We start from the raw sequence: 16,462 nt of genomic DNA on the forward strand, positions 1-16,462 counted from the left end.
GATCGAATAATGGTGAAGTAACATTCAAGAACCTACTGGCATATGGTTATCGTATAATTCATCTCTTTGACCTTAATGCTCGAGGATGACCTAGAATTTAACTATCAATCTTAGATAAGTCATCCATATTGTATTTCAATCTTTTAAATCCATCACATAGATTATCCGGACTCAGATTTTGCTAAATTGAAATACATTGATACATTAACTCCTACTAATTCAGAGAGGTCAATTCCATCTTGACTCATACACCGACTTCACAAGTACCTGACTGTACCCAAAAATCTTTCATCACTGAATTAAAAATTCAGTTAGTCTGACACCAAAGTATAATGAGTTGCTTGTAAGTCACCGTGATGATCTCAGGTCAGAGGGACACTTATACCCATACCCTTGGCAAGCTACTCTTGATAGTAGAGTGCTCCGTAGTTGGTCACGTTCAATGAGATGTACTCCTACATCTCACTTGCATGCCATACTAGTGTCTCCACACCATTTGGTTATAAAGACAATCAATGCATATGGCACACAACGACCTACACTTGATATCGCGATCGTCCTAGTAATAGCGTATCATTTTGTCGTGAATCAGTTTAAAAACTACGTGATAAATCTTCCTTTATTGATTTAAGTAGTCCTAAGGACTTCATCACAATATAAGAGTTTGTTAGAAAATATAATCTTGTGATGAAAAAAGATCAAATAACTTTTATTATTGATCAATTCATATACATTTATAATTAGCATAATTATCAAATGATTGGCTTTAGGACATATTTTTCAATAAAGTAGATGAAGAGAAAAAGGAGGGGGAAGGATGGGTCATGGGTGAGCTTAGAGGAGGAGGAGAATGAAGAAAAAATGGATGAGGAGAAAGGAGAGGAGGAGAAGGAGAGATCACCGAGGAAGGAGGGGTGGTGGGAGTCACCATGGAGAGGGATATAAGCGGGCTTGGAGGAGGAGGAAAAGTGGAAGAGGAGAAAAGGAAAGAGGGGGGAAGGGCTTAGAGGAGAAGGAAGATGAGGAGAAGAAGGGGATAAGGAGGATGGCGAAGGAGGGAGGAGAGACGTCGGCATCGGAGATGGAGAAGGGGATCCATCAGCGAAAAAGAAGGAAGAAGATGGGTATAATGGTAGTTTGATCATTTTATAAAATAATGATATTGTTGTTGCAAATTTTTGGCTTTGATCGGAGTGCCTGGAGTCGAATGAAAAGCACTGGCACGATGAGACCTACAAAATAAGTTATGATCGGAGTTGACTTCGGTGGAGACTCTCTGACTGTCAAGTCAGAAAATTAGAACAGATGAATGCTAGAGAGTTTTAGAGCGCGAGTGTGCATATCTGGAGGGTCTCTTTTTTATCTTTATTTATAGAAAGGTGAGAGCCATAAGGAGAAAAGTAGTGGGAGGCCATTATGGCCTCTCCAATCATACCATCTCATGATGTCTGGTCTAGTCTTCGATGGCAGACAGTACCTTATCCAACGCGCAGTCAGCCACTCTCACGGGTGGTGTGATTTGACAAAATTTCATCCGATGCACAGCCAGCCGTTAGAGTGGTGTGGTCTCACATGAAATGATGTGACTTGATGGGACCGTATGGGGGTCAATCTTTCCAAATACAACAACCAGTAATAGTTGAAGGGGATGCAGTCTGCAGCTAAGGGCGAGGATCAATGAGGGATCTTTCGGTCGAAGATGATGCTAGGCTCAAGACCTTCCTTGGATTGGTGTCTGATGTTCGAATGTCATCTTGATGTCAGTAGCTAAGAACCTACGAGTGGAGCTAAAATTGACAGCCAGAGCCTAGATTAATGATCGAAGTTAAGATCGACGGTCAAAGCTAGGGGTGGCAGCCGAAGTGGGAATAGCGGGGCTTCTAACAGAAAGCTTCATTTGAAAGGGCCGATTAGAAAGTGAGGATTGGTGAGGTCCGAAGTGAGATCTTCCACTGCTTCATTATATACTGAATGACTTCCTTCAGCGTAGCTTTTTCATAGTTCTGGGATGATATATCTATCATTGAGATTGTACTCATTTATCTTTGATCAGAGTTGCAGAGACGATCTTGCATACTTCGTCACGTGTCCCCTCTTGGCATGTGTCTTCGGTGTGGGTGATATATCACCTCTCAACAGGTACCATTTCATGATGGAGATGGATGGTGAGATCATATTGGAACATTTCAAAATTTTGAAAGATTAGTTTGATCCATTTTAAAGTTGAGAGAGTATAAGTAAAATTGAATTAAAGTTGAAGGATATTTCTATAATTTTTTCTAAACCAAATTTATCACTAAAAAGATTTTTGTATAATAATATAAGTATCCTGTTACGTATTAATTCTTTTGATGAAGGCTTTAGATGTAGCCTTGCTCATTATTTTGCATGTCTCGAGTTGCTCATCCAGGATCCAGATGCCAGACTGTGGGTGGCGGAGGGCTCACACCTCTTTAAACCTTTCATTTCGAGAACTGAGCTTCGAGTCATCTGGACAGGCATTATCTATGCCAGACCGAAGTTTCGGACAGAAAGGATCCTCATTAAAGGAGATTCTGCCACCATTATTAGCTAGATTCGAGATGACATGGAGCAGTTGGAGGCCCATCCACCCCTTCGTGACATAAATTTTCCTATGTGACTTCATTGCGGTATCTGTTCAGCATATTTTTCAGAAGGCAAACAGCACTACTGATTAGGTCGCTTCCTATGTGGCTGAGCATACCGATGATGGGACTTGACAATAGGGTCAGACATGTCCATATGTCCTGCAAAATATTTTGTTTTTTAATTTTTAGAGATATACTCGTATTAGAGTGGTGTGAGTGTTTACTTATACCAAAAAAAAAAAAAGAAAAAGGACATCCACCATGAGGATCAGAAAATTTTATACATCAAAGAATGTAATAATAAAGTTTCATCCTACGCATAAAGGGTGGATATACCATTGTATATCACACAGAGTATGAACTAAGATACATATAGATGCAACAGAAAGTGCCCATCGGCAAACAAAAACCCTACGCTTTTGACTTTGTCAACGATTCTAGTACCCATAAAGGATGTCTCAAATTGATACGAGTCCACAATACGTGTCATCACTTGGGCATCAACTAGAAAGCAAATATGATAGCATTGGATCTACCATGGTTATGCGGTGGTAGAGTAGAAATTTTTGGTTAGAATCATCCAACCAAATATTTTTTTGGATGATCTGATAAGAACCCATCACATTATTTATTATTGAAAAGGAAAAAGAAAAAAAAGGTGCAACCAGATAACAAGCAAATAGAGCTGCATTGTGCTGGAAATCGTTGGACACCCAACGAATTCGACCTCTTAAAAGTGCATCCACGCTTGACAATATTGTATCCCCTGACAGACCGTCCTATTTCACATATCTCCGTTGGTTCATACGTTCCTTTTTGTTTTAGTTTTCGCGGTGGACCTCGTGTTTAATATGGACCGTCCGTTCCCCGTAACACCCCATATCTCCTGCCCCTCCTCGCTCAGTGCGCTCGTCCTGGTCCCCTAAGTAGATAGGAGTTAAAAAATAAATAAAAAAATTAAGGCGTCATGGCTCTGCGACTTCCCGTCTCTCCTTTCTCTCCCGTTCATGGTTACCGTCGGAAGCTTGTGAAGAGCTTAAGATGCTCCGCGGAGAACCAGACCCAGTCGCAGGATGCCAGAAGGGTCGGTGCCCTCTCCTCCTCGCCTTGGACCTCTTCGAATCCAATGCCGTCGCGATGGGGTTCCTATAAATCCTCTTTTCGTTTTTCTCTTTCTGTTACATTTTGTTTCGATTGTCAGCTCCGTGGTTAGGTTTCGCAATGCGATATCATGGTGGATTTAGGGTTTTAGATGCCATTAGCTTGATGGCACTGTGACATTTAGGCTTCAGTTGCAACTGAAACAATTACAGTCTTGATTTCAGATGGAGTTTGATGGTTGAATCCTGCGCTATGGCATGGCTTGGAGTACTGTTGAACTTCTTTTTTATTTCCTTGAAAGAAAAAGGATCGTATCTGTTGTCTGTAGTCCAATGGTTTTACGATGATGCTCTGGAGTTCTTGATACGTCTGTTATCTGTAGCCCAATGAAATAATTAGGGTTTTATGATGATGCTCTGGAGTTCTTGATGTGTCTGTTGTCTGTAGCCCAATCAGGATTTTACGATGATGCTCTGGAATTCTTTTCTAGTGACGTCAATTAGGCTTCTGGTTGTGCATTATGATATTTTCTAGGTATTTTGATTTTTTTGATGTTGCTTGCATCGACAAGTTTATGATCTTTATCTGCAGTTTGATTTTAAGATTCGTTCAAGTTTCATTTGTTAAGGAGCAGGAAGAAACTCAAGAAAATGATTGCAGTGAATCTTTTACTGTGCTTGCTTCATTAACACCGGCTACATATTCTCAGTTCTAGGGTTGACTTGAAGAGAGTTAATGAGCAATATGAGATAGAAGATGAAATTGATGCAGAAGGAAGAGAAGAAATCAATTGGAAGTTGATTCAATTTCGATAAATGAAATCTTGATGTTATTCAGTTGCATCATTCCTCCCTTTTTTTACATAAATATTGGTGTGGGAGAGACTTACAGCACTTGCTTGCACTCTCGGTTGTTGTTGGGTTTTTCAAGGATGGTTTGGTGGTATGCAAAGTGGTAACATTTTTTAGTACAAGGATAGGGTGGTTGCAAGATTTGGCTTTATTATTGAAGCAGGTAGATGATCCTAATCCTTTCATATGGAACGTAGTTATCGGAGGTCATAAGCAAAGTGATAAACCATGGCAAGCAATAGATTTGTACAATCAGTTGTTACACAACTCCTGATATGTTGACCTTTCCTTTGTCCTCAAAACTTGTGCCAGTTCTTGGGCACTTAAAGGAGAGCAAATTCATTGTCAGATTCTAAAGAGTCTGCTGCTCACAGAATTGTTTGTGCAGGGTTCTTTGATTTTTATATATGCCGGTTATGGGGAGATTGATGCTGCATGTGCTTCATTTGATGGGATGCCACACAAAAATTTGATTAGTTGGAACATAATGATTGATGGGTATAGCAGACATGGATGTTAATACTGCATTAGACTTGTTTGATCTAATGCCTGAGCACAATTATATTTTTGGAATGTGATGTTTGATGGGATTGCAAAACATGGGCAGATTGAATTTGCAAAACAGTTGTTTGGCAATGTGCCTGATAGATAAGGGTGGCAATGCTTAACCCAATTAGCTTATTTAACCCATTTAACTTAATTCAACCTATTGTAGATTGGGTGAGGTTACCTATTTAATAAAATGATTAGTTTCGAGTTTGGATTTTTAACCTGCTTGATCAAGTGGTATAATTGGGTTGAAAAATTTTTAACCACCATATGAGACCCAACCCGGACCTGATTGCCACTCCTTTTGATAGAGATCTTGTTTCATCGAATTTCATGATTGATGGCTATGCTAGATGTGGAAATATGGAAACTGCAAGGGAGTTATTTGATCAAGTTCCCTTTATAGATGAGGTCACTTGGGGCATTATGCTTAACAGATTTGCAAGATGTAATCAAATAGATATAGCTTATAGTTGGTTTGAAGAATTGCCTTATAGGAATCTGGTCTCTTGGAATTTTTTGATTAGTGGGCATGCTAAATGTGACAAGATGGGTGTAGCACATAAGCTATTGGAGTTAATGCCGTCTAGGAACTGGACTTCGTGGAATGTCATGCTTGATGCCTATATGCAATGTGGTGACATGGAACTAGCCTATCAACTTTTTTATACAATGCTGTTCAAGAATGCCATCTCTTGGAACATTATGAGCAGTGGCCATGCCAAGACTCGGAAGGGTGAAAGCGGCACAAGAGCTTTTCAACACCATGCCTTATAGGGAAATGATTTCATGGAATTTAATGATATCTGGCTACAAAGAAAATGGGCTTTCAGAAGAGGCTATTGAACTATATATTGACATGCACTTGTGAGGAGGACCTGATTGCTACTTTAGGTATTGTTCTTTTTGCCATCATTGATTTTTAGGCCCTTTCTCCAAGGTAGACATGTTCATGGGTATGTTGATAGGAACAAGTTCCCATTGAATAGTGTCATTTGATGGGCTCTTATAGATGTGTACTCGTTATGTTGATATTGCAACGAGAATATTTGATTGCATCCCTCAAAAATGCAAAGATCCTTGGAATGCAATGATATCAGGACTTGCTGTACATGGCTATGGGAAACTTCTTGTCTCTTATTTGAAGATATGGAACCATCATTTGTTGGACCACATGATATAACTTTCTTCTGTGTTTTGACTGCATGCAGTCATGCAGGCTTAGTTTATGAGGGTCGACAATATTTATCCTTGGGAGCCACAAGGATGGAATTACTCCTAAGATGGTTGTGTGGTTGACCTTCTAAGCCATGCAGGGCATCTTGATGCAGCAGTTGCCCTAGGGAACAGCATGCCAATGAGAGCCAACAATTTTGTTTGTAGAGTGGTTCTGGCCCTTCTGGGTGCTGCTAGGAACCATAGAAATATTGAAATAGCTGAGGATGCAGCAAGGCAACTTGTTGAGCTGGTGCCACATGATAGTAGTTCTTTTGTATTACTTTCTAATATATCTCTACAAAGGCCAATATGAAAGTGCTTGTGACTTCTGTTAGGTTCCGAAGGAGAAAGGGGTAGGAAAAAATCCCAGTTGTAGCTACATTGAATTGCAAGGTGTTCTTCATGAGTTTCCTGCAGAAGCCACTTCACATATCCTCAAATCATGGAGATATATTTTCTACTGAATAGGATGACATGAAGGTTTGATGTTTGCAGGTAACCTGCCAGATAAAAACACTCACTATTTGACACTGGGTTGGAGGAAGACCCTTGTTCCTTTGTAATGCTGGAAAGGGATCATTCACTTATGGGCATTCTTTTGATCCCTTCTATTTCTACTGGTAAAAAATGATCTGTATATTTAGCATTCAAAAGACTGTTAAAAGTAGATGACATCATACTTTTTGGGGTCGGAAGCCAGTACATGAGATAGTAAAGGCCAAGGTGCTACACTAATAAAAAGTGTTAGAGGATGAAATAAAGTATGCATCATATTTTATCGTTTATTGGTTGTTTTAGTTCTTTGGTCTATACTTAGTGAGTCTTTTGTTACTTTCAGAATAGATGTATTTTCTTCATTGATGAAATCTCAATGCAAAATACATTTGTAAACAAGTTTGGTGATTAATCTTGAGGAAGCAACAACATTTAGATCAATTTCTATTTTTGATTTCTTTCATTTTCTGTTCTGTTTTAGTGGTAGTGGGGTACTTCTATTAAAAGTGTGATAGCAAAATCCAGCAAGAAATATTTAAGGAGCATTGGACTTTGTGACTACATTTATAGAATCCTTTGTACCTTGAATCATAAACCAGCAACTACATCATTCCAGCCTCAACAGGTGCAGTCTTGTAAAGTGGATCACAACATTAGCATGCTTTCATATGCTAGAATCTGTTGACATGTGCAATAGCTCGAGCTTTTGTACATCTAATAGCCAAGCATGCTAGGATCTATTTATTTTTTTTATAAATCACAGTATTCAGTATTTTTTGGTCTATTTTATACATTTCTATGGTAAAGAAAGGTGAGCTTATCTTCACTTCTTGTACCTGTGGATTTTTCTTTTTCGATTTAGCATTTTGCATACTCGATGCAATGTGAATTAGATAAAGTCACTTATTATTACTATTTTGATTTAAATAAAGAAACCTATTGAGCTTTTTATGTTAATACCTTCCTTATCCTCTTATTTTTGCCCTGCAGCTTGTGTTGCAAATCAAAGAAAAACTTGAAAGAGAGCATCCCACTCTGCCAGCAGGAAAAAATGGGAGAGACGATGAAGACATGATCCTTTGGTTTTTGAAGGACAGAAGGTTTTCTGTGGAAGATGCTGTTGCAAAATTAACAAAAGCTATTGTATCCAAATTTTTTTTCCTTCTCTTTTAGAAAAAATAATCAATACCTCCTGCTCATTTTCAAACTCGATGCATGCTTGATTTCTCATGCTTTTGGTGTTAGAAATTAGATTTTTTGTGAAAATAAATAAATGAATAAAGAATCTAGAGTGAATTATAATGTATAGGCCTTTTATTTTCTTAGTGAATAACAGCAGAGTTCTGTTGAGGAGAAAGGAAAGAAGCAGGCCAAATACACAAAGAGGTCAAGTTGTTGTGTATTCAGAATTTCAGATAACCTAAGAATGAGCCTAGCATATGTATGTGTTGCACAGACATCCGTGTACTATGGAACATCTTTTGGGACATCTTTTATTTATCCATTTAGGGTGACAAAGCAAACAAGTACTTGTTGTTGACAAGTGAATTTAGGCTGCATTTTCACAATTGATAATTGGGACACTTCTATTAAGATAAAAACCTTGAGTATCAGCTCATTAAAATGCATTTATTTATTCTCTTACTACTTAAAGAGCTTAACTAATTCAAGTGCACCCTTCTATGTGTGAGAACTTTCTTCCAAACTAACTGATTCATTTAATTATTTTTCCAAATTATATCGTCAATTAGTTTTACAAGGCCAGACGATTTGGCCAGTGGCATAGTTTGGTACACCCCTGTGTCATTCCATGCTGAGCCTGTATCGACACAATGGAGAGGATGGGGGGGGAGGGAGAGAGAAAGAGAGGGCCAGAGGAGGGGCTCACCCAAGGGACCTTGCTTGTCCCTATTTGATCGTTCGGAGGGCGGAACCCCTCCATCCTTCCGGTGGTGTCCATGGCCTCTCGACGGCCCTCCATCCCTCCCTCTTGCCCCCTCTCTCTTTGATTTCCTCTCCTTCGTCAGTTTCTTATTTCGAATGCCAGAACCATCTCGATCTGCTACCGGCACGACTCTACACATCTCAAACCGGACAGTTCGGGATGGTTCTGCATTCCTTGGTTTTATCTTTATCCAGTGTGACATGCATGCATGCTTGCCTTGAACAATTATGTGTATCGTCAGTACTCCAATTTTAGTATATTGCAATTTGCAAAAGCTAATATATATATTTCAAGTGCTATACTGTTTCTACCTTTATCCAGTGTGACAAGCATGGATGTCTGCCTTGAACAAATTATGTTTGTTTTCAGTTCTCTATTTTAATAAATTGCAATTTGCAAAAGCTAAAATATATTTCAACTGCTATATTGTTGCTTAGTTTCCTGCTTAACTATTATCAGAAATGGCGTCAAGACTTTGGTGTGTCAGAATTGTCAGAAGAGTCTGTGAAGAGCTTATATGGAACAGGCAAAGCTTATCTGCATGACTTCCTAGACATTAATGGGAGACCGGTTCTTGTGGTAGTGGCATCCAAGCATTTTCCTGCGGTAGGAATTTTTCTGCATCATAACCAGGATTCCCGTAAATGCCTCTCATATTCAATTCATGGTGAAGAGCTCTCATTGATCATTATGCTTTTGGTACTGGACTAAATGGTCTTGGCTTGTGTACATAGGAAAAACCCTTTCGTAATAATTATATGAGAAAAAGAAAGGAAACACCATTGAAGTGGAATACACCAAATAGTATCTATGTAGCACTGCTACGTAGGATGGCTTCGGTGGATTATGTATTAGCAAATGAAGGTTAGATGTGTCCTTTCTCCACTGTTTTTGTCATAATGACAACCCCATGACTTGGACATTTCTTTCAAGGGCCTGCCAAGACACATAGTTTCTGATTGAAACTGAAAAAGTAAAAGTTCTATAAGCAAAACTAGCTTGGGTGCTAATTTAACATTGGGCTGATGCAATAATTTCTTCTTTAGGAGTAAATTGTAAAAGTATTTAGCAAGGTTTCCAAGTATACTTTGTATGAATGTCGCATGAAAAAATTATGAATCAGATGGTCATGTAAAAAAAAAAAATACCATTGACCAATAAAGTACATAATTTTGAGAGTTGATGTATTTGGCTAGTATGCAAATCAAGGTTTTAAATCTCATGGGATGGGGCTGTCCCGATTTTCTCATGGAATGAGATGCATCGCCATTCCGTCCCGTCCCAACACTTAGGATAGAGAATGTCCCAAGGCATCCGGATCGGGATGCTGGGATGCTAGCGAGATGGTCCTGTTTCACCGCATGGGATGGTACCCCGTCCCGATGTCCCATGGGATGTCCCGCTGGGACTTGAATCCCTGATGCAAATAGTCATGGATTTTCTAGTTTAATTTCATAATAAATAGATGTTGTTATGAGCATACATTTTCTTGTGCTAACACATGATTTCAACAGGATTTACTATAATTCTTGCAAAATAGTCTTGAAAACCATTCCTTCAGATTGCTTGATGGGAACCCAATCCGTGTTGAATTCAGATAGATTTTTGGCTTATCTGCTTAATTTATAAATGGGGACTTTTAGACTTAAGAGCATACCATGTATTAACAATATGGCTCTCTTTGTTTTTCAATTTTACATTTAGATTGCACATTAGTTTTTAGGCAGACATTATTGTTGAATTTTTTTGCTAAAAACATAGGAGGAACTTTCATGGTTTCATCTGAAATAAATGCAAGTTTGGGTAAAATTTCATCTGATAATTACACTATTTTGTGTTACGCATATGCTCGCTGAGAAAGAACCCCAAAAATGCTGGCCATATGAATTTTATTAAACATTGTTCTGTTGTTGCAATAACATCAGGAGAAGTCATGATGACTGTAGTGTCATTGTGTTGAAACTGACCTGACTCAACTCATAATCTTCTTCCATTGTCATAAACAAATTAAAGTTGTTAGTTATAATTGATGTATGTGCGCCTGTACATATGTATACATATGTAGTCACTAGTCATTGATGCATAATCTTTTCTTGACCTACCGCCTGCCTCTTCAACAACCCCTTAAAAAAATACATTGCGGTCCATTCTAGACAATGAGAGCATTGTAGTACTTTTGAATTAGGCATAGTGTCTAGAGCATTCTATTGTTCATTTTGGTCCATTTCTTGCTAACTGAGAGAGCGTGGGAAGGAGAACAAATAGGGGAAAAGGGGAAAAGGACCAACTATAGGAAAAGAGAAATAAGACAAGATAGAAGGAAAAGAAAAGAAAGAGAAGAATTGGGTTCGTGGTGCTGGGACTGAGCATGCAGGGATTGGAGTTGGGAGTGGGGGGTGTTGTTGGGTAGGGGTGGTGGACATGGCTGGGCAGGGTTGGTTTATTGGCAATGTTTTTGTCTACCATCATGGGGCAAATTTTTCAGGAATTCAGATGCTGGTCCAGTCTGTTTTTGTACCTTATGTAGCATTTTCTTTTATTTTCTCTTTGATGACCTCTCATTGCTTTAACACCGCAACTTAGATTTGCTTTCATCTTTGTTATGGTATCCTTTCCCAATAAGGAAGTTTTACAGATGGTTTGGCTGGCGATTAGGCCTAAGACTAAGAGGAGCTTAAATGGTGTCATATATAATTTAGATCTGGGTATGAGCAAGATCTTCTTTGTTCTCCCTTCATATGCTGGGAGTTGAAAGTTTCCTACATATTTCATCATCAAAGATCAGTTCTGAGTTCTCATCAACATAGTTGATCTGCATAATAATTATCCGGTGCCTAACTTTTTTTTCCTTTCAGATTGTTGAGTGATAGTGGTAGGTTTTTTGTTACAGTTCTTCTGCAAATCTTGATTATTTCTTGCAATTTAGTTGCAATGTCAGTGCTAGGATTTTCTTTTTTAATCATCAAACCAGTTAAATTGTATTAACCAATCTTTTTTTTTTTCCTTTTCACGCTTAATGAAGGTGATTGATTGCCTTTGTTCTTTATCATTTGTAAATTTTTTGTTCATGTTAGGATTTACAGTGTCATGAATAATATTCAGGGCACGATTGGGTTTATTTGTGGTTCTTTTGTGTACAATCATAAGAAGCGAATTTTTTCTGGAATTCAGATGCTGGTCCAGTCTACTTTGACTAAAGTAGCATTTTCTGTTTTTTTCCTCTTTGATGGCCCCACATTGCTTCAACACTGCAATTTAGATCTGCTTTTATCTTCGTTATGGTATCCTTTCCCAGTAAGAAGGTTTCTACAGATGGTTTGGCTAAAAGGAGCTTAAATGATGTCTTATATAATTTTGATCCGAGTATGAGCAAAATCTTTTTTTAAGTTTGTTCTCCTTTCATGCTGGGACTTAAAAGCTTCCTATGTATTTCATCATCAAAAACCAGTTCTGACTTTTCATCAATATAGTTGATCTGCATAATAATTATCTGGTGCATAACCTTTTTCTTTCTTTCAGATTGTGTGTGGTAGGGGTATGTCTTGTGTAGTGTATTCTTTTGACTTCTGCAAGTATTAATTATTTCTTGCAATTTTAATTGCATTATCCTAGCTAGGATTTTCTTTTTTTAATCATCAAACCAGCTATTGTATTAACCAATCAGTTTTTGTGCTTTTCGTGCTTAATGAAGTGATGACTTACCTTTGTAAAATTTTTGGTCATTTCGGGATTTACATGGCGTCATGAATAATATTCTGATTTACCTGCCTCTCCTGTTTTCTAATTTATCCAGTCACTTCCTCAACAGTCATCGTTAATGATATACCAGTAATAATTTGGTCACAGAAGCAAGATCCAAGTGACAATGAGAAGCTTAGTGTCTTTTTGATAGAGAAGGCATTGAGGAAACTTCCTTCTGGGACAGAAGAAATACTTGTAATCATTGATCTGCGAGGCTTCCGTGTGGAGAATGCGGATGTTCAATTCTTAAAGTTCTTGGTAATTCCTGTTGTCTTCATTTTCTATTGGTTAATGTTGTTATAGTTTTCTCTCAGATACTGATATATTTGTAATAGTTGACACCTAGTTATCAATTCAATAATATTCAGACTTATTTTGTGGTTCAGGGCAAGAACCTAGTGCACCCGCCAACCATTACTATTGCTAAACATCTACCTGACACCACCATCTGTTTGCGATAGTTAAACTTATTATTCCTTGTTGACAGAGGTTAACGTGCATAATCTTGTTCATAGTCATGCATGCTGTGATACCTATATGGTACATGCCATGCTGGAATAAACTGTAGCTTATAAGGACAGGTATATTTTTGTCATTATTTTTATTTTTGTCATTATTTTTGCTTCTGAAATAGTTCATCTTTTAGACATAAAGCAGGGGTGTAAGTGCAAATATTCGTTTATGGTTCATCTAATGAATATGTCAATGGTCCAAGAATTATTAGATGCTCTAGGGAACATCAAATACATATATGCATAAAAACAAAAACATTGTTCCCTTTCTAGGAAACCAAGAAAACATGAAAACCTTGTATGCATTAAAAATTAATGTTCTCTGATAATGTTCTTTATGGCCTCCAAATCCTTTTTCAGTTTGTTGTTTAAGACAATCATCTATTTACTTGCTTGTAAATCATGTCTTAGTAGTTTCCTTTATCGTATGCAATATCGTATCGAACTGCTTGTTTTGAACATATCATATTACCGACCATAAGCTGGGATGGTTGATGGTCTCCGTATGGGATTTTGCCCCATTGGTGCAGACCAGTCCTTGCCAGGTCAAAGTGCTTGAAACCACTCGTCTTCGAGTGGCTTGGTCTTGTAAGGGCCCCATATTGATTCAAGGCCTTGGGCCCTTTCTCCCTCCATTTCAAAGTAAGAAAGGAGAAAGAGGAGAAAGTGTGGAGGGTGGGAGAAAGAGAGGGAGAGTGGAAGGGTGAGTAGGAGGTTTGATCTAGGTATTTCTCCCTTCATGGCTATTTGATGCGGATGGGCTATAAGGATTCTAGATAGGCACAATGCCAAGGCTAGAGTCCAGTCTTAGGTCCCAACTATTAACATAGTCCATATGGGTACAAGGGACATCGATGCTCAACTTGCAATTGAACAGATACACTTGCTGCATTTCCAATTTTTAAATAAGTATTTTACATTTTTAATGCTATACTTGGTTAATTTAACATGTATTATATAGTCATACTTCTCTATGGACCTAACATACAAAATTAAAGTATATCATATTTAAACATCCAGACGAACTTACAAATCTTATTTTTTGCTTAAAACTAAATAAAAGAAGCTTAAAATCTTGAATATATGTATATTTATGTATGTACATACATATGTGTATGTATGTATATATGTATAAGTAAATAAATAAATATATATTTGTGTGTGTATCTAAAGTATTGTGTGTGTGTGTGTGTGTGTATTGGGGAGAGAGAGAGATAGAGCTAAACTAGGCTACACTCAAGCAAATTTTCACTTGGATCTAGTTAGGTTTAGATTGAACGATGAGGTTTAGGTCTTGATTTCCTAGGAGCCCCCTCCCTCAGGATTTGTTAAGGTCAATTTTAATGGTATTGTTAGGGATGATAGAGGTGATGCGGACTATGTTATTTGGGTCCCAGATGCCAGGTTGTTAGCTTCAGAGGGCTTTCATCTTTATGAGCTGTCCGTTCCCAGTGCAGAACTCCATGCAGTGTGAAACTCTATGCGGCCTGGGTGGGTATCATTTGCACGAGGGATGAGTTTCAGATGGAGAGAATCTTCACTGAGGATGACTCTGCCACTATCATTAGCTGGATCTAGGACGAGATGAGGCAATTGGGAGCTCATCTGCTGCTTTGTGACATGTGGAGATCCCTCCATATCTCCATTCCGACGTTTGTTCGCCACGTCTTTCAGGAAGTGAACAGCATTGCGGATTGGATGGCATCCTTCATCGTTGAGCATACTAGTGATTGAATCTGGTGTCAAGGCGATGACTACCGACGGGCACTTCGTGATATTTTATATTCTGATTCTCTGGACTGTACTCATCTCAGAATGGTGTGATCATCCATTTGTATAAAAAAAAAATTTCGATATCGATGATTCGAGTCATTGGATGTGATCTACTCTCTCCATATTGCTTATATACCAAAAATCATATAATTTGGAGATATCTAACTTATGTATCAAGTGAGCCAAAATGGGTAGTTTAAATAAGACTAAATTATATATATATATATGTGTGTGTGTGTGTGTGTGTGTGTGTGTGTATCTATATATATATGTATGTATGTATGTATATGTATGTATGTATGTGTATGTGTGTGTGTGTGTGTGTATAATGTATGTGTGTATATATTGATCACTTAATACATAAGTTAGAGGTCTTCAAATCGCATGATTTTTAATATTTAAGCAGTTTAAAGATAGTAGATCACATCCAGTAACTCAGATCATTAATTTGGGATCTCCATTGTCCAATGTAGATCTAATTGGATCTAAGTAGAGATCTACCTGAGTGTAGCCAAGTCTAGTTCTCTCTCTCTCATCACCTACCGGTATGCACTCCAGTATAGAGACCGTGAACCTTGGTACTTTCCATATAACCTGGACTTATAGGTCCATTGTATGTGTGATTAATATTGCTTCTCATGCACTAGATAAGCAAATCTTAAAGTAATCTTTTCTATTAAATGGCTATAATGCTAATTTTTATTTAAATTAATGAGTTTGGCACATGCTGAATGTATAATGAAAGAGCCCTTGAGATATTTGAATACTACAGAAACCCAAGCAGCCTGAATTTCTATGGTCAAACTTTAGCTTTTAAACATCTCGTTTATCTTAGGAACTTTGCTTGCTATCAATGAAATCCCTCAATTTGCTAATATGATCTTCCATTTTTAATTTGCCAGATTGATGTTTTCTACTATTACTACCCAAAGCGGCTTGGCCAAGTCCTCTTTGTGGATGCTCCTTTTGTGTTTCTGCCAATCTGGCAACTTGTCAAACCATTACTGAAATCATATGCCTTCCTGGTAACTATGCTTCCATCTGTTGCATTTTTAATTTCCAATCTTTCACCCTTTTACTGTAATTTTTACATTCTAGTTTAAATTTTAATGTATCAACCATGCTTTACTGCTTCTTTAATGAATTGCTTTTTTATTGATGGTTTTAAATTAATCGTGCTGGCAGTTAATGAGTGATGGAATCATTTATGATGAGGCTCTTTATATGCTAATGGACAATTCATTTTTATTTGGCTAATGTTGAGTACTTAACGCTAGTTTTTCTGGAAGAATTTTCTTATTGTTTTTCCTCTCTCAAGGTAAGATTCTGCAACATGGAGACTGTTAGGAAGGAATACTTCACAGAAGAGACAGCGCCAGCAGATTTTTGGTGATTGAAACGCTATTATTAATCTATTACTGTATGTATTGCCATGACAATGCATCAATTCAAGCAAGTCAGTGTGGTGTTACAGATTAAGCATGGATGAATACTGGAGTACGAACAATAGAATTCGTGCATGCAGTTAGTTTGGATTACTAATTTTGGATGCTAGAAGGCCAAAAGTTGGATGCCATTTTCTGGGGCTTTTAAACATGATACCGTATTGATTTAGAAATAAGAGTGCAGCAATCTGTCCGCACGTTCAAATTCCAGCCAATGGAACTT

The 16,462-nt window shown here is 37.9% G+C and overlaps 1 protein-coding gene and 2 pseudogenes across 8 annotated transcripts; all 3 read left to right on the forward strand.

The window, feature by feature from the left end:
* Positions 1–3,501: 3,501 nt before the first annotated feature.
* LOC105056179 (uncharacterized) lies at positions 3,502–16,454 on the forward strand. 8 transcript variants are annotated; one of them, XM_029267869.2, is made up of 6 exons: positions 3,502–3,693; positions 7,814–7,966; positions 9,228–9,435; positions 12,562–12,767; positions 15,697–15,819; positions 16,113–16,454. In XM_029267869.2, exons 1-6 carry the CDS (start codon positions 3,577–3,579, stop codon positions 16,185–16,187), a joined length of 882 nt encoding a protein of 293 aa, XP_029123702.1. In that variant the 5' UTR covers positions 3,502–3,576; the 3' UTR covers positions 16,188–16,454. The 8 variants fall into 8 exon arrangements, with proteins under 8 accessions (XP_029123702.1, XP_029123704.1, XP_010936582.1 ...); XM_029267871.2 differs by having other exon boundaries at positions 16,118–16,454; XM_010938280.4 differs by having other exon boundaries at positions 12,577–12,767.
* LOC109506554 (pentatricopeptide repeat-containing protein At1g08070, chloroplastic-like) lies at positions 4,530–5,213 on the forward strand (annotated as a pseudogene).
* On the forward strand, positions 5,381–6,409 carry LOC105056180 (uncharacterized; annotated as a pseudogene).
* Positions 16,455–16,462: the final 8 nt, after the last annotated feature.

The sequence above is a fragment of the Elaeis guineensis genome, chromosome 13 (assembly GCF_000442705.2).
Source record: "Elaeis guineensis isolate ETL-2024a chromosome 13, EG11, whole genome shotgun sequence".
Lineage (NCBI taxonomy): Eukaryota > Viridiplantae > Streptophyta > Magnoliopsida > Arecales > Arecaceae > Elaeis > Elaeis guineensis.

Coding starts and splice junctions, on each gene's coding strand:
- LOC105056179 (XM_029267869.2), top strand. CDS start 3,577: ATGGCTCTGCGACTTCCCGTCTCTCCTTTCTCTCCCGTTCATGGTTAC. Junction 9,436..12,561: donor CCTCTCATATTCAATTCATG/GTGAAGAGCTCT, acceptor TAATTTATCCAG/TCACTTCCTCAACAGTCATC. Junction 15,820..16,112: donor TGAAATCATATGCCTTCCTG/GTAACTATGCTT, acceptor TCCTCTCTCAAG/GTAAGATTCTGCAACATGGA.